We start from the raw sequence: 19,240 nt of genomic DNA on the forward strand, positions 1-19,240 counted from the left end.
CCATCATCACCCTGTGACCACCCTGCAGACCCTCACACTTGGTGAGGATTTCTACAGAGTGGTCACATCTGATGTGTCTGTGCTGGGCCTTGTAGTGCCACAGAATATTCTGTGACACCACAAGACCATCTTCTCACCCATTCCAGTCGCTGCTGCTGCTGCCGCTGCTCCTGAATCTTCTGCTCCAGCGTCCTGGATCTTCTGCTCCTGACCTGCTGTGGTTCCTGCTCCAGAGCCTGCTGCTGATCCTGCTGCTGATCCTGCTGCTGATCCTGCAGAGAAGACTTTGGTAAGTCTGTTCTCCCCTCATCCACCCCAATCCCCCCTTACCTTTTTTTTCTGCGTCCTGCACCGGTCTCCAGCTCTAGTCCGAGTCTCCAGCTCCGCTCCCGGTCACCAGCTTCGGGCTCCTGGTCACCAGCGCCGGGCTCCCGGGCTCCTGCTCCGGTCTCCTGCTCTGGGTCTTCTGTTCCAGTCCTGCTGACTCTTTGGTAAGTCCATCTCTGATCTCCCCTCATCCACCCCAATCCCCCTCTTCCCACTCCCCTGTCTTTTTACCCCTCTTCCCACTCCCCTGTCTTTTTACCCCACTTCCCACCCCAATCCGCCTCACCCCAGTGTCCCTGTTAATTCTTTTGGTTCTGATCTCGAGCTCCAGTACCAGTCTCCTGCTCCGGGCTCCTGGTCTCCTGCTCCGGCCTCCTGGTCTCCTGCTCCGGGCTCCCGGTCTCCTGCTCCGGGCTCCTGCTCCGGGGTCCTGGTCTCCTGCTCCGGGCTCCCGGTCTCCTGCTCCGGGCTCCCAGTCTCCTGCGCCGGGCTCCCGGTCACCAGCGCCGGGCTCCCGGTCACCAGCACCGGGCTCCTGGTCTCCTGCTCCGGGCTCCTGGTTTCCTGCTCCGGGCTCCTGGTCTCCTGCTCCGGGCTCCTGGTCTCCTGCTCCGGGCTCCCGGTCACCAGCGCCGGGCTCCCGGTCACCAGTGCCGGGCTCCCGGTCCTGAAAGAAGAACAGAGAGGACTTTGGTAAGTAATCTCTGATTTGCCCTCATCCAACCCAATTCCCCTCTTCCCATTCCCCACACATCTGTGCGCACATCCAGCAGCTGCCGAGTATTGATCGGTGACATAGTTCACCAATCCACACTCGTGCTCGCTGTTTGCACCACATACAGTATTTCCTTTTTCCACACACTCTAAATAAAGTACTGACACACACACACTCTCAATAAAGTATTGACACACACGCACCACATACATAACAAACAATGTCCTGCTCATCCCAAACTCAGTATTCAGCGGAGGAGGCATACGCTATTCTTGCCTCCGACACTGACAGCGAGGATGAGGATCCCACATTTCTTTGCTTTTCCGACTCCTCGTCGTCTTCCTCCTTCTCTTCTTCCTCCTCTTCCTCAGGTTCTGCTGGCCCGCCCCGCCGTCGTCGCAGGACAGATGTTCCAGAGCCCCCCACTACTGAGCCTATATGGACTTCACCCCCCGAAAATTATGAGCCGCTGATTCCTGATTTCGTGGCGGAATCAGGAATCAAGTTTGACACCACCGGCCTCACAGAAATAGACTTTTTCATATAAACCTCATGGTGGGCCAAACTAATTTATACGCTCATCAATTTTTAGAACAAAACCCCTCTTCATCATTTTCTAACTGGTCTCCTGTAGACGCAGTAGAAATGATGAAGTTTTGGAGCCTGGTCCTTCTTATGGGGATCTTGAAGAAGCCCGAGCTTCGGCAATACTGGAGTGTTGACGTTTTGTATAACACTCCAGTGTTCCGAATGGTCATGCCCCGGACACGCTTTCAGGCCATCTACAAGTTCTTGCATTACCAAGATAATGCAAGGTGTCCTGCACGCGATGACCCGAACTTTGATCGTCTTTTCAAAGTTCGGCCGGTCATCGAACACTTCAACAAGTGTGGTGAAGTGTACGTGCCCCAAAGGGACATCTGTGTGGATGAGTCCTTAATTTCTTTTAAGGGGCGGCTTGGATTCCGGCAGTACCTGCCCAGTAAGAGGGCAAGGTACGGGATCAAGCTGTATAAACTTTGTGAGAGTACCTCAGGATACACTCACAAGTTTATGAAGGGAAGGACTCCCGGATTGAACCCCCTGAATGCCCCCCTGTTCTGGGAGTGAGTGGGAAAATTGTGTGGGACTTGGTGCACCCACCGCTTGATAAAGGTTATCACCTCTACGTGGATAACTTTTATACAAGTATCCCGCTCTTCAAGTCCCTGTCTGCGCGACGTACTGCAGCCTGCGGTACTGTCCGCAAAAATCAGAAAGGCCTCCCAAAGACGCTAATTGGGCAGCTGCTCAGAAGGGGTGAGAGCAGAGCCCAATGTAGCGACCACCTGTTGATCGTCAAGTACAAGGACAAGAGGGATGTCCTTTTCTTGACCACCATACATGGTGATGGCAGCACCCTCAGCACTGTACGAGGTTCCACTACACAGGTCGCCAAACCAGACTGTGTAGTGGGGTACAACAAGTACATGGGGGGAGTTGATCTCTCCGATCAAGTCCTCCAGCCGTACAGTGCTTTGAGAAAGGCCAGAGTGTGGTACAAGAAGCTGGCCGTGCACATTGTACAGATGGCAATGCACAACGCTTTCCTTCTGTCACGATGTGCTGGCCAGACTTCTGCGTCGTATCTTCAGTTTCAGGAAACAGTTATCAAGGCCCTGATATTTGGCAGTGGTGACGGAGCGGGCCCCAGTACTTCTGGAATTGAAGGACCGAGAATTGTACCAGGCCAGCATTTCCCAGGGCAGATCCCTCACAGCGGAAAGAAAGCAAAGTCACAAAAGAGGTGCCGAGTGTGTTATAAAAGTGGAATACGCAAGGACACCATTTATCAATGTGACACCTGCCCTGACAAACCTGGCCTGTGTATGAAAGACTGCTTCAAAAGGTACCATACTTCGATGGACTATTGAATTAATTTCTGACGTATGACAACCTGACGAACACTACACAGCTGACGTAGTGTTCATCAGGTTGTCATACTTCAGTTGTGTAGTGTTCGTCAGGTTGTCCTACACAACTGACGTATAACACTACATGATAACATTCAAAAATCAACTACCACTACCAAAAAGGGGGCACTTGATGGGCATTTCCACTGTTTAGGCACATCAGGGGCAATTTCTCCTGGTACTCTTGTGAAAATATTTTTTTTTGCATTTTTGTGGAAAAAATGTTTTTTTTTTATTTTCACAAGTCAACATTATAATTTTCTGTGACGCACCTGGGGGTTCAATGGGCTCACCACATATCTAGATAAATTCATTGGGGGGTCTAGTTTCCAAAAAGGGGGCACTTGTTGGGCATTTCTACTGTTTAGGCACATCAGGGGTTCTGAGAACATGACATGACGCCCGCAGACCATTCCATCAAAGTCTGCATTCAAAAGCGTCACTCCTTCCCTTCCGAGCCCTGCCGAGCGCCCAAACAATGGTTTACCCCCACATATGAGGTATCAGCATACTCAGTAGAAATTGCACAACAACTTTTGGAGTCCAATTTCTCCTAGTACCCTCGTGAAAATAAAAATATTGCGGCTAAAAGATCATTTTTGTGGAAAATTTTTTTATTTTTTTCACGCCTCTACGTCATAAACCTTTGCAAAACACTTGGGGGTTCAAAGTGCTCACCACACATCTAAATAAGTTTCCTGAGGGGTCTAGTTTCCAAAATGGGGTCATTTGTGGGCGGTTTCCACTGTTTAGGCACATCAGGGGCTCTCCAAACGCAACATGGGGTCCGCTGGCAATTCCAGCGAGTTTTACATTGAAAACGTCAATTGGCGCTCCTTCCCTTCCGAGCCCTGCCGTGTGCCCAAACAATGGTTTACCCCCACATATGAGGTATCAGCATACTCAGGAGAAATTGGAGTACAACTTTTGATGTCCAATTTCTCCTAGTGCCCTTGTGAAAATAAAAATATTGTGGCTAAAAGATCGTTTTTGTGGAAAAAAAATGATTTTGGCTCTACATCATAAACTTTTGCAAAACACTTGGGGGTTCAAAGTGCTCACCACACATCTAAATAAGTTCCTTAAGGGGTCTAGTTTCCAAAATGGGGTCACTTGTGGGGGGTTTCCACTGCTTAGGCACATCAGGGGCTCTCCAAACGCAACATGGGGTCTGCTGTCAATTCCAGCAAGTTTTACATTGAAAACGTCAATTGGCGCTCCTTCCCTTCTGAGCCCTGCCGTGTGCCCAAACAATGGTTTACCCCCACATATGAGGTATCAGCATACTCAGTAGAAATTGCACAACAACTTTTAGAGTCCAATTTCTCCTAGTACTCTCGTGAAAATAAAAATATTGCGGCTAAAAGATCGTTTTTGTGGAAAAAATTTTTTATTTTTTTTTCACGCCTCTACGTCTTAAACCTTTGCAAAACACTTGGGGGTTCAAAGTGCTCACCACACATCTAAATAAGTTCCCTGAGGGGTCTAGTTTCCAAAATGGGGTCATTTGTGGGGGGTTTCCACTGTTTAGGCACATCAGGGGCTCTCCAAATGCAACATGGGGTCCGCTGGCAATTCCAGCGAGTTGAAAACGTCAATTGGCGCTCCTTCCCTTCCGAGCCCTGCCGTGTGCCCAAACAATGGTTTACCCCCACATATGAGGTATCAGCATACTCAAGAGAAATTGGAGAACATCTTTTGATGTCCAATTTGTCCTAGTGCCCTTGTGAAAATAAAAATATTGTGGCTAAAAGATCGTTTTTGTGGAAAAAAATTATTTTGGCTCTACATCATAAACTTTTGCAAAACACTTGGGGGTTCAAAGTGCTCACCACACATCTAAATAAGTTCCTTAAGGGGTCTAATTTCCAAAATGGGGTCACTTTTGGGGGGTTTCCACTGTTTAGGCACATCAGGGGCTCTCCAAACGCGACATGTGGTCCGCTGTCAATTCCAGCAAGTTTTAAATTGAAATCGTCAATTGGCGCTCCTTCCCTTCCGAGCCCTGCCGTGTGCCCAAACAATGGTTTACCCACAAATATGAGGTATCGGCGTACTCAGTAGAAATTGCACAACAACTTTTGGAGTCCAATTTCTACTACTACCCTCGTGAAAATAAAAATATTGTGGCTAAAATATCGTTTTTGTGGAAAAAAAATGATTTTGGCTCTACATCATAAACTTTTGCAAAATACCTGGGGGTTCAAAGTGCTCACTACACATCTAAATAAGTTCTTTAAGGAGTCTAGTTTCCAAAATGGGGTCACTTGTGGGGGGTTTCCACTGTTTAGTCACATCAGGGGCTCTCCAAACGCGACATGGGGTCCGCTGGCAATTCCAGCAAGTTTTACATTGAAAACGTCAATTGGCGCTCCTTCCCTTTCGAGCCCTGCCGTGCGCCCAAACAATGGCTTACCCCCACATATGAGATATCTGCGTACTCAGTAGAAATTGCACAACAACTTTTGGGGTCCAATTTCTCCTAGTACCCTTGTGAATAAAAAAAAAAAAAAATGTTAGTGAAAAAAAGTTAAATGTTCCTTTTTTCCTTTCACGTTCAATTAATTGGTGTGAAGCACCTGAAGGGTTAATAAAGTTCTTGAATGTGGTTTTGAGCACCTTGAGGGGTGCAGTTTTTAGAATGGTGTCACTTTTGGGTATTTTCTGTCATAAAGGCCCCTCAAAGTCACTTCAAATGTGATGTGATCCCTAAAAAAAATGGTTTTGTAAATTTTGTTGTAAAAATGAGAAAGTAGACATGTGGGAAATGTTATTCATTAACTATTTTGTGTTTCATATCTCTCTGATTTACGGGAATAAAAATTGCAAAATTTTCAAAATTTCCGCCAAATTTCCGTTTTTTTTCACAAATAAACGCAAGTGATATCGAAGAAATTTTACCACAATCATGAAGTACAATATGTCACGAAAAAAACAATCTCAGAATCAGGGGGATCCGTTGAAGTGTTCCAGAGTAATTACCTCATAAAGTGACAGTGGTCAGAATTGTAAAAATTGGCCTGGTCATTAATGTGCAAACCACCTTGGGTTGTAAAGGGGTTAATATGATCATTTTATGGATATGACGCCAAAGAAACTAATGAAGTGATTTGCAAATTGCCATAATTTTCACAATTCTGAAAATAAATTGTAAGTTTAGTTCCACTATAAGTGATGTTAATTCTGTTATGAGTAGTGTTGAGCGATACCTTTCCGATATCAGGAAATATCGTATCGGATTGGATCGGGCCGATACCCAAAAAGTATCGGATATCGCCGATTCCGATACCGGAAACCAATGCAAGTCAATGGGACACAAATATCGGAATGAAAATAAACCCTTTCTTTCCTTGTAGGTTAATTCTACATGAAGGAAAACAACTAAGAATAATGTAGAATGACATGAAAAGCCGGCAATTCATCAGCGGCATACACCGGTACCCGACAATTTACAACAGAAAGAATAGAGCTTCACACATAGATTAGATAGATAGAAATATGTCAGTCACATATATATGAAGTACAGTGACAGTGTTGCTTACTGTACTTGTCATTTAGTGTAAAGGATTTATTAAAAAAAATATTAGTGTTTTCGTGCACCGTCAATTTAAAAAAGCCGGCCGGCAATTCAGCAGCGGTACCCGACAATTTATAACAGACAGAATAGAGCTTCACACATAGATTAGATAGATAGAAACATGTCAGCCACATATATAAGAAGTACAGTGACAGTGTTGCTTACTGTACTTGTCATTTAGTGTAAAGGATTTATTTAAAAAAATAATAGTGTTTTCATGCACCGTCTCTTTAAGAAAGCCGGCCGGCAATTCAGCATCTGTACCCGACAATTTAGAATAGAAAGAATAGAGAATCACACATAGATTAGATAGATAGAAACATGTCAGTCACATATATATGAAGTACAGTGACAGTGTTTCTTACTGTACTTGTCATTTAGTGTAAAGGATTTATTAAAAAAAATATTAGTGTTTTCGTGCACCGTCTCTTTAAAAAAGCCGGCCGGCAATTCAGCAGCGGTACCCGACAATTTATAACAGACAGAATAGAGCTTCACACATAGATTAGATAGATAGAAACATGTCAGTCACATATATATGAAGTACAGTGACAGTGTTGCTTACTGTACTTGTCATTTAGTGTAAAGGATTTATTTAAAAAAATAATAGTGTTTTCATGCACCGTCTCTTTAAGAAAGCCGGCCGGCAATTCAGCATCTGTACCCGACAATTTAGAATAGAAAGAATAGAGAATCACACATAGATTAGATAGATAGAAACATGTCAGTCACATATATATGAAGTACAGTGACAGTGTTGATTACTGTACTTGTCATTTAGTGTTAAAATAAAGGATTTATTTAAAAAAAAATTGGCGTGGGGTTCCCCTTAATTTTAGGCTCTAGCGGAGGTTAAGCAGACGGCTGGGGCAAATGTTTGAAGCCTGGGAAGGGGGTAATACCCACGGAGCTTCCCAGGCTACTAATATCAGCCCCCAGCTGAATACCTAGCCTTTACTAGCTATTAAAATGGGGGAACCCCCCCCAAAAAAATAACGTGGGGTCCCCCCTAATTTAATAGCTAGCACAGGCTAGGCAGACAGCTGGGGGCTGATATTAATAGCCCAGGAAGGGTGCCATGAATATTGGCCCCCTCCCAGGCTAGAAACACCAGCCGTCAGCCGCCCCAGAAATGGCGCATCCATAGGATGCGCCAATTCTGGCACTTAGCCTCGCTCTTCCACGCTGCCCTGGTGCGGTGGCAGGGGGTAATAGGGTTGGGGTTGATGTCAGCTTATAATGCCAGCTGACATCAAGCCCAGGTTAGTAATGGAGAGGCGTCTATAAGACACCCCCATTACTAACCCCATAGTCAAAGTTAAAAGAAAACACAAACACCCAGAATAAAGTCCTTTAATTGAAATAAAGACACAATTCTTTATTGTTCTAAATTAAACCATACTTACCATCACGCCCATTCCAGCTGAAGCCAACGATCTCCTGCAATAAAAGTAAAATAATAAAGCAACCTCATCCTTACCTTTCCATGGTTCCCACGACAGCTTCAGCTCTGCTACATCGAGATGACAGGCTGGACCGCAGCAGAACGCTGCCATCCAGCCTGTCATCCCGCAGACACTGAGAAGCGCAGGCATGCTTGCGCTCCTCAGTGTCTCTCTGTGACGTCATCCAGATGAGCCGAGTTCATGTCCAATGAACTCAGCTCACCTCATGCACGTCACTGACAGCGTGGGAAAATTCTCCTGCACTCAGCGCTTCAGCGTGAGAATTCTCCCACGCTGTCAGTGACATACATGAGGTGAGGTCATGTCCAATGAACTCAGCTCACCTCATGCACGTCACTGACAGCGTGGGAAAATTCTCACGCTGAAGTGCTGAGTGCAGGAGAATTTTCCCACGCTGTCAGTGACGTACATGAGGTGAGCTGAGTTCATTGGACATGACCTCGGCTCATCTGGATGCCGTCACAGCCAGACACTGAGGAGTGGAAGTATGCCTGCGCTTCTCAGTGTCTGCGGGATGACAGGATGGATGGCAGCGTTCTGCTGCGGTCCAGCCTGTCATCTCGATGTAGCAGAGCTGAAGCTGTCGTGGGAACCATGGAAAGGTAAGGATGATGTTGCTTTATTATTTTACTTTTATTGCAGGAGATCGTTGGCTTCAGCTGGAATGGGCGTGATGGTAAGTATGGTTTAATTTAGAACAATAAAGAATTGTGTGTTTATTTCAATTAAAGGACTTTTTTCTGGGTGTTGTGTTTTTTTAAATACTTTACTAGAAATTCATGGTGGTCATGTCTAATATTGGCGTGACCCCATGAATTTCGGGCTTAGGGCCAGCTGATAATGCCAAGCTGGCCTTAACCCCTTTATTACCCAGTGAGCCACCGCACCAGGGCCCTGGATGAGTTGGGTACAGCGCCAGAAGATGGCGCTTCTATGAACGCGCCATTTTCTGGGGCGGCTGCGGACTGCAATTTGCAGCGGGGGTGGCCCAGAAAGCTTGGGTCTCCCTGCGCTGCGGATTCCAGCCCCCAGCTGCCTAGTTGTATCTGGCTGGGCACAAAAATAGGGCGAAGCCCCACGCATTTTTTTTTTAAATTATTTCATGAAATTCATGGAATAATTAAGAAAAAAAGGGCTTCCCTATATTGTTGTGTCCAACCAGGTACAAATAGGCAGCTGGTGGTTGGGGGCAGCCCATTCCTGCCTGCTGTACCTGGCTGGACACAAATATAGTGCGAAGCCCCACGTCAATTTTTTTTTAATTATTTCATGAAATAATTTTTTTAAAAAAGGGCTTCCCTATATTGTTGTGTCCGGCCAGGTACAAATAGGCAGCTGGTGGTTGGGGGCAGCCTGTTCCTGCCTGCTGTACCTGGCTGGACACAAATATAGGGCGAAGCCCCACGTCAATTTTTTTTAAAATAAATCCTTTATTTTAACACTAAATGACATTTGAGGAGTTAATAAAGATGCAGTCCCTAAATTATTATTTATTTTTTAATTAATTTTTCCCAAAACTTTTGACGTGGGCTTCGCCATATTTTTGTATGCCAGCCAGGTACAGCATCCAGCTTCTATGAACGCGCCATTTTCCGGGGTGGCTGCGGACTGCAATTTTCAGCGGGGGGGGGGCGGGGGGGGGGGGGGGGGCAGAAAGCTTGGGCCTCCCTGCGCTGCAGATTCCATCCCCCAGCTGCCTAGTTGTACCTGGCTGGACACAAAAATAGGGAGAAGCTTCACGTATTTTTTTTTTTAAATTATTTCATGAAATTCATGAAATAATTAAGAAAAAAAGGGCTTCCCTATATTGTTGTGTCCAACCAGGTACAAATAGGCAGCTGGTGGTTGGGGGCAGCCCGTTCCTGCCTGCTGTACCTGGCTGGACACAAATATAGTGCGAAGCCCCACGTCAATTTTTTTTAAATCATTTCAGGAAATTCATGAAATAATTAAAAAAAATTGACGTGGGGCTTCGCCCTATATTTGTGTCCAGTCAGGTACAGCAGGCAGGAACGGGCTGCCCCCAACCACCAGCTGCCTATTTGTACCTAGCCGGACACAACAATATAGGGAAGCCCTTTTTTTCTTAATTATTCCATGAATTTCATGAATTTAAAAAAAAAAAACGTGGAGCTTCGCCCTATTTTTGTGTCCAGCCAGGTACAACTAGGCAGCTGGGGGCTGGAATCTGCAGCGCAGGGAGGCCCAAGCTTTCTGGGCCCCACCCGCTGCAAATTGCAGTCCGCAGCCGCCCCGGAAAATGGCGCGTTCATAGAAGCGCCATCTTCTGGCGCTGTACCCAACTCATCCAGGGCCCTGGTGCGGTGGCTCACTGGGTAATAAAGGGGTTAAGGCCAGCTTGGCATTATCAGCTGGCCCTAAGCCCGAAATTCATGGGGTCACGCCAATATTAGACATGACCACCATGAATTTCTAGTAAAGTATTTAAAAAAAACACAAACACCCAGAAAAAAGTCCTTTAATTGAAATAAACACACAATTCTTTATTGTTCTAAATTAAACCATACTTACCATCACGCCCATTCCAGCTGAAGCCAACGATCTCCTGCAATAAAAGAAAAATAATAAAGCAACCTCATCCTTACCTTTCCATGGCTCCCACGACGGCTCCAGCTCTGCTACATCGAGATGACAGGCTGGACCGCAGCAGAACGCTGCCATCCAGCCTGTCATCCCGCAGACACTGAGAAGCGCAGGCATACTTCCACTCCTCAGTGTCTGGCTGTGACGGCATCCAGATGAGCCGACAATGAACTCGGCTCACCTCATGTACGTCACTGACAGCGTGGGAGAATTCTCCTGCACTCAGTGCTTCAGCGTGAGAATTTTCCCACGCTGTCAGTGACGTGTATGAGGTGAGGTCATGTCCAATGAACTCGGCGCACCTCATGCACGTCACTGACAGCGTGGGAAAATTCTCACGCTGAAGCGCTGAGTGCAGGAGAATTTTCCCACGCTGTCAGTGACGTGCATGAGGTGAGCTGAGTTCATTGGACATGACCTCGGCTCATCTGGATGCCGTCACAGCGAGACACTGAGGAGCGCAAGCATGCCTGCGCTTCTCAGTGTCTGCGGGATGACAGGCTGGATGGCAGCGTTCTGCTGCGGTCCAGCCTGTCATCTCGATGTAGCAGAGCTGAAGCTGTCCTGGGAACCATGGAAAGGTAAGGATGAGGTTGCTTTATTATTTTACTTTTATTGCAGGAGATCGTTGGCTTCAGCTGGAATGGGCGTGACTGTAAGTATGGTTTAATTTAGAACAATAAAGAATTGTGTGTTTATTTCAATTAAAGGACTTTTTTCTGGGTGTTGTGTTTTTTTAAATACTTTACTAGAAATTCATGGTGGTCATGTCTAATATTGGCGTGACCCCATGAATTTCGGGCTTAGGGCCAGCTGATAATGCCAAGCTGGCCTTAACCCCTTTATTACCCAGTGAGCCACCGCACCAGGGCCCTGGATGAGTTGGGTACAGCGCCAGAAGATGGCGCTTCTATGAACGCGCCATTTTCCGGGGCGGCTGCGGACTGCAATTTGCAGCGGGTGGGGCCCAGAAAGCTTGGGCCTCCCTGCGCTGCGGATTCCAGCCCCCAGCTGCCTTGTTGTACCTGGCTGGACACAAAAATAGGGCGAAGCCCCACGTATTTTTTTTTTTAATTATTTCATGAAATTCATGGAATAATTAAGAAAAAAAGGGCTTCCCTATATTGTTGTGTCCGGCTAGGTACAAATAGGCAGCTGGTGGTTGGGGGCAGCCCGTTCCTGCCTGCTGTACCTGACTGGACACAAATATAGGGCGAAGCCCCACATAATTTTTTTTTAATTATTTCATGAATTTCCTGAAATAATTAAAAAAAAATTGACGTGGGGCTTTGCACTATATTTGGGTCCAGCCAGGTACAGCAGGCAGGAACGGGCTGCCCCCAACCACCAGCTGCCTATTTGTACCTGGTTGGACACAACAATATAGGGAAGCCCTTTTTTTCTTAATTATTCCATGAATTTCATGAAATAATTAAAAAAAAAAAAACGTGGAGCTTCTCCCTATTTTTGTGTCCAGCCAGGTACAACTAGGCAGCTGGGGGATGGAATCTGCAGCGCAGGGAGGCCCAAGCTTTCTGCCCCCCGCTGAAAATTGCAGTCCGCAGCCGCCCCGGAAAATGGCGCGTTCATAGAAGCTGGATGCTGTACCTGGCTGGCATACAAAAATATGGCGAAGCTCACGTCAAAAGTTTTGGGAAAAATTAATTAAAAAATAAATAATAATTTAGGGACTGCATCTTTATTAACTCCTCAAATGTCATTTAGTGTTAAAATAATGGATTTATTTAAAAAAAAAATGGCGTGGGATCCCCCATAATTTTAGTCTCTAGCGGAGGTTAAGCAGACGGCTGGGGCAGATGTTTGAAGCCTGGGAAGGGGGTAAAACCCACGGAGCTTCCCAGGCTACTAATATCAGCCCCCAGCTGAATACCTAGCCTTTACTAGCTATTAAAATGGGGGACCCCCCCAAAAAAAATGACGTGGGGTCCCCCCTATTTTAATAGCTAGCAAAGGCTAGGCAGACAGCTGGGGGCTGATATTAATAGCCCAGGAAGGGTGCCATGAATATTGGCCCCCTCCCAGGCTAGAAACACCAGTCGTCAGCCGCCCCAGAAATGGCGCATCCATAGGATGCGCCAACTCTGGCACTTAGCCTCGCTCTTCCACGCTGCCCTGGTGCGGTGGCAGGGGGTAATAGTGGTGGGGTTCATGTCAGCGCCAGCTGCCATGAAGCCCAGGTTAGTAATGATGGGCGTCTATAAGACACCCCCATTACTAACCTACAAAGTGTTAAAAAGAAAAAACACACTACACCCAGAAAAAAATAATTTATTTGAAATAAAACACACAATTTTATTTAATTCTTAGTTTACTAAAAATAATAGTTACCTGTCCACGTTCCTGCGCTGATCTCCCATGCACAGCTGTCACATCTGGAGATGGTGACAGCTGTGCATGGCTGCTGTAAGCTCACGCTGCCGGGAACACGTCCGCTCCCGGCAGCGGGAGCCACTGACTGAGGTCACCGGAGTGCATTCAGGCAGCGCAGCTCCGGAGACCTCCTTTACGGCACTGCTGTACCGTGGGAATTTCTCACGATACAGCAGGGCCGTAAAGGAGCTAACCGGAGCAGCGCTGCCTGAACTCCGGTGAACCCTTACGGCCCCGTCATTCTAGCGGCGGCAGCGGTTCAGAGCGGTCACATTCTATGTGGCTGCTCTGAATTGGAGATCTTCGTGGGACACTCGTGGACTGCTACGGAGGGGTAAGGATAAGGTTGTGGTTTATTATTTTATATTTTATTACAGGAGATCGATGGCTTCGGGGAATTAGGTGTCTTGGTGAGTATAGGTGTAGTTTTTTATTTTTTACTTTATTTTAGGTGGCGATCGGCGGGGACAGGTAATGTATGAACTAATTTCTTTTAGGTAACCACTGGCCACCAATGACATGTATTTAAAATTTATTGGGGACACAGTAGGGCAATTTAAATAGCAGGATCAGTCTGATGGGAACTACTGCTCCCATCGAGCTGATCCTGCTGGCAGGAGTGGACGGGGGACAGACATAGGCCGATGGGAGTAGTAGTGTCACATCGGCCTATGTCTGCCTGCACGCACACACCCGCACACACCCGCACACATCGCACAGACACCGCGCACACCCGCACAAACATCGCGCACACACCCCGCACACACACTAATCATGACGGTCTGATCGTCTGGGAGGTGAGGCTGACCTGTGCGGCCGTGGGAAAGTTCATGTGAGTTCATGCAGTCAAGCGTGAACTCACATGAACCCTCTGAGGGCACCGCGGCTAATTCAAATGAACAGCTGATCGGCATCAGCTGATACCTCAGCTGTTCATTTGAAATAACCGGCGGGAAAGCGCAGCACAGAACGGGAAAGCCGGCGGTGAAGTCTTTTCACTGCCGGCTTCCCCGCCCGGGTCCTTCACTCCCCGCTCCTTGGAGCTGCGCTCCCCGCCCGGTCCTAACTTACGATCGGGATGGGAGGTGGCGAGGGGAGCGGAGGATCGGGGTGGGAGGCTGCGGGGAAGCAGTATGGGGCTGTGTGATTGTTTAAAAGCCGGCGGCTTTATACCGCCCGCCGGCTTTTAAACAATCAGGAGAATTCTCCCCCGCTGGGATGGTATTCTGATGACAGGCTGGATCGCGCTGCCATCCAACTTGTCATCCTTCACAGACACTGCAGAGCGCAGGCATTATGGGAACTTCCGATTCCGGTATCCGATATTGTAAAAGTATCGGAATTAAGTATCGGAATTCCGATACCGCGAATATCGTCCGATACCCGATATTACAGTATCGGAATGCTCAACACTAGTTATGAGAGCTAACCTTCTGAGACAAGGTATCACTGCGCTGTGTGAATTGTCACATTAAGCTTTGCTACATCTATACATAGTGAAGTTCAGGATCAAAATGCTGCAGGTCCCATCTCTTCTACAGAACAATCCCATGGAAATAAAGCTGATCATTTTATCAGATGGGATCATTAGAACTTAACTGGTTGGATCCTTTGTTTCTGGTGGTTTCTTTCCCAGGTCGTCATTAAGGCCCTTTACAATAAGCTCCAAAAACTCATCGGACTTTCTGAATCTTTCAAGCGTTTTCTCAATCACAGAAAGGACAGAAAGGAGGCGCTTATCTTGGCAGAAGAGAATCACAGATATATTGTTCTACATCTTCCAGATGTTTGGATTTATTTACAGACTAATGATTAATCTCGCATGAAGAATGATAATATTATAAGAAATCACAATTTTGGGGTAAAATTATTCAATTTTAAAAAAATATATATATATATCTAAAGCAATTACATTATTCTGACAAGACCAATTTTTTGTTTTTTTCTTCCCCTTTTTCCCAAAAAATATAACTTTGTTTTTTCATTCACATAGATGGTGGGCTTGTGTTTTGTGGGACTAGTTGTTGTTTGGAATGACAACATTCAATTTACCACATAAAGTATTGAAAAATGGGGAAAAAAATCAAAGTAAGGTTATTATTTATGTTTGTTTGGGTTTTTTTATGAACATTTAAAAAAATATATGGTTTGTGAGACCATTTTCATCTTGCGAAGACCTAATTTTATAAAGTGATCCCATTGATGGAGTTGTCGGCTTTTTCTTGTGGAGAGATCAGTAGTTACAAGTTTCTGATTGCATTTTTGGGAGAGAAGTGGAGAGACCCAAAAACCACAACCATGACACTTTACTGTCCTTTACAGCATTGACCCGACGTGTAATAGATTTATATATAATGAAAGATTGTACTTATGTCAATGCAGCAGCAACAAATATTGTTTTACGCTTTTTCTTTTTTATAGTTGGCCAGAAAACCGCAGAACCTTAAGCAGAAAATGACATGAATGAGAACATCTGCCCGGCTTGTACCGGATCCGGGGGTGTTATGTACAAGACGAAGTTCCCAGAATAAGGATTTGCTTCATTTTGGTGCAGAGTTTCTAGTAGTTTCTGGTTACTACTGTTACAGGCAGATGCCGTCTGCATAATACAGCCAGCACCGCCTCAACCCCCTCCATGCATGTGGACCCCGGCACAAACACTCAGGTACATCCTTTTATGCTAAGACATTAATAATTCTACAATTATCACACACAACTTATATACAGAAACCTCCCAACCGTCCCAGATCCAATGGGACTGTCCGGCTGTCGCTGGAGGTCGGGGCCATGTCCTGATGAGCTGTGTTCTGTCAGGACAGTCTGTGTAGTACAAGAAAGTATGCCGTGCTGCTGTGATCGCTCCTGGAGAGGGGCAGCATCCGCTCCGCACGCCTCGTACACGCCCGGCTCCGCTCCGCACGCCTCGTACACGCCCGGCTCCGCTCCGCACGCCTCGTACACGCGCGGCTCCGCTCCGCACGCCTCGTACAAGCGCGGCTCCGCTCCGCACGCCTCGTACACGCCCGGCTCCGCTCCGCACGCCTCGTACACGCCCGGCTTCGCTCCGTACGCCTCGTACACGCCCGGCTCCGCACGCCTCGTACACGCGCGGCTCCGCTCCGTACGCCTCGTACACGCGCGGCTCCGCTCCGTACGCCTCGTACACGCCCGGCTCCGCTCCGTACGCCTCGTACACGCGCGGCTCCGCTCCGTACGCCTCGTACACGCGCGGCTCCGCTCCGTATGCCTCGTACACGCGCGGCTCCGCTCGCCTCGTACACGCGCGGCTCCGCTCCGCACGCTTCGTACACGCGCGGCTCCGCTCCGCACGCCTCGTACACGCCCGGCTCCGCTCCGCACGCCTCGTACACGCCCGGCTCCGCTCCGCACGCCTCGTACACGCCCGGCTCCGCTCCGCACGCCTCGTACACGCGCGGCTCCGCACGCCTCGTACACGCGCGGCTCCGCTCCGCACGCCTCGTACACGCGCGGCTCTGCTCCGTACACCTCGTACACACACGGCTCCGCTCCGTACACCTCGTACACACGCGGCTCTGCTCCGTACACCTCGTACACACGCGGCTCTGCTCCGTACACCTCGTACACACACGGCTCTGCTACATCCACACTGTAAACCCCTCCTGACCCCACACATAAACTTCAGCTCATCCAGCACCATGACAACCAGCACAGCAGAGTCCTGCATCCACTGAGGCCCCTGATCATGTGACCCCTGACTCCTCCCCTCCTGTGACCTCATCACAGCTCCTGTGCGCACAGAGCAGCCATATATGTGGTGGCGGCTCTGCAGGTGGAGGTATGTGGAGACCCCGTTGCTATTGGCTCGGCTCCTTCTGTGCACTGGGCTTTCGCTTTCTCACACACAGTCGCTATTTGCGCATGCGCAGTGGGACCTCGTCCTTTACCAGCCTTGTACTTCTCCTGCTGTATATAAGATGCTGACTCCCAGTAGACAGTGGACACTTATTGTCTGTAGATCTATATGAATCCAGTAATGTTATATTTCACAGTAATATTGAGCCGCAGACTAGATGTGATGTCTGATTACAGATATATATATACAGGTGACGTTTATACGCAGGATTCCCCCTGGTTGCCGTCTGTACAGTCTCCTGCGCTGATCTCATCCGCGTCCCGTCTCATTTTCTGGTGATCATTTTGTAGATCATTCGACCACAGATATTTTCCATGCTTGTAGTGTTTTAACCCTCGGGCGATTTTCCATTTTTTTCCTTCCCATAACGTTTTGATTTTCCATCCACATCGCCGTTGAGGGTTTTATTTATTTTGTTGGGGCGTTTTTACTGATACCATTTTGGGGTAGATCCGATGTTTTGATCACCTCTTATTCCATTTTATTGCAATGTTGCAGCGACCAAAAAACGTAATTCTGGCGTTTTGATTTTTTTCTCGTTACGCCGTTTACCAATCAGATTATATTTTGATTGATCAGACCTTTCTGAACACGTGAATTCCAAATTTGTGTATTTTTTTTTAATGGAGCAAAAGGGATATACAGTACAGACCAAAAGTTTGGACACACCTTCTCATTTAAAGATTTTTCTGTATTTTCATGACTATGAAAATTGTACATTCACACTGAAGGCATCAAAACTATGAATTACCACATGTGGAATTATATACTTAACAAAAAAGTGTGAAAGAACTGAAAATATGTCTTATATTCTAGGTTCTTCAAAGTAGCTACCTTTTGCTTTGATGACTGCTTTGCACACTGTTAGCTTTCTCGTGATGAGCTTCAAGAGGTAGTCACCGGAAATAGTCTTCCAACAATCTTTAAGGAGTTCCCAGAGATGCTTAGCACTTGTTGGCCCTTTTGCCTTCACTCTGCGGTCCACCTCACCCCAAACCATCTCTCGATTGGGTTCAGGTCTGGTGACTGTGGTGGCCAGGTCATCTGGCGTAGCACCCCATCACTCTCCTTCTTGGTCAAATAGCCCTTACACAGCCTGGAGGTGTGTTTTGGGTCATTGTCCTGTTGAAAAATAAATGATGGTCCAACTAAATGCAAACTGGATGGAATAGCATGCCGCTGCAAGATGCTTTGGTAACCATGCTGGCTCAGTATGCCTTAAATTTTGAACAAATCCCCAATAGTGTCACCAGCAAAGCACCCCCACACCATCACACCTCCTCCTCCATGCTTCACGGTGGGAACCAGGCATGTAGAGTCCTTCCGTTCACCTTTTCTGTGTCGCACAAAGACACGGTGGTTGGAACCAAAGATCTCAAATTTGGACTCATCAGACCAAAGCACAGATTTCCACTGGTCTAATGTCCATTCTTTGTGTTCTTTAGCCCAAACAAGTCTCTTCTGCTTGTTTCCTGTCCTTAGCAGTGGTTTCCTAGCAGCTATTTTACCATGAAGGCCTGCTGCACAAAGTCTCCTCTTAACAGTTGTTGAAGACACGTGTCTGCTGCTTGAACTCTGTGTGGCATTGACCTGGTCTCTAATCTGAGCTGCTGTTAACCTGCGATTTCTGAGGCTGGTGACTCGGATAAACTTATCCTCAGAAGCCGAGGTGACTCTTGGTCTTCCTTTCCTGGGGCCGTCTTCATGTGAGACAGTTTCTTTGTAGCGCTTGATGGTTTTTGCAACTGCACTTGGGGACACTTTCAAACTTTTCCCAATTTATCGCACTGACTGATCTTCATTTCTTAAAGTAATGATGGCCACTCGTTTTTCTTTACTTATCTGCTTTTTTCTTGCCATAATACAAATTCTAACAGTCTATTCAGTAGGACTATCAGCTCTGTATCCACCAGACTTCTGCACAACACAACTGATGGTCCCAACCCCATTTATAAGGCAAGAAATCCAATTTAATAAACCTGACAGGGCACACCTGTGAAGTGAAAACCATTTCCTGTCACTACCTCTTGAAGCTCATCAAGAGAATGCCTAGAGTGTGCAAAGCAGTCATCAAAGCAAAAGGTGGCTACTTTGAAGAACCTAGAATATAAGACATATTTTCAGTTGTTTCACACCTTTTTTGGCAAGTATATAATTCCACATGTGGTAATTCATAGTTTTGATGCCTTCAGTGTGAATGTACAATTTTCATATTCATGAAAATACAGAAAAACCTTTAAATGAGAAGGTGTGTCCAAACTTTTGGTCTGTACTGTATATATATATTTTTTGTTATATTTTTATGATATATGA

At 46.8% G+C, this 19,240-nt stretch overlaps 1 protein-coding gene across 1 annotated transcript in view; it reads left to right on the plus strand.

Moving 5' to 3' along the window:
- LOC141197638 (uncharacterized) overlaps positions 1-19,240 on the plus strand; it is an 87,741-nt gene that overhangs the window by 29,310 nt on the left and 39,191 nt on the right. The window contains 1 exon segment of the mRNA XM_073662721.1: positions 16,791-16,849. Coding sequence (XP_073518822.1) covers positions 16,791-16,849 — 59 coding nt within the window.

This window comes from Phyllobates terribilis, unplaced genomic scaffold (assembly GCF_046119375.1).
Source record: "Phyllobates terribilis strain yellow unplaced genomic scaffold, ASM4611937v1 Scaffold_85__1_contigs__length_6476398, whole genome shotgun sequence".
In the NCBI taxonomy this organism is placed as follows: Eukaryota; Metazoa; Chordata; class Amphibia; order Anura; family Dendrobatidae; genus Phyllobates; species Phyllobates terribilis.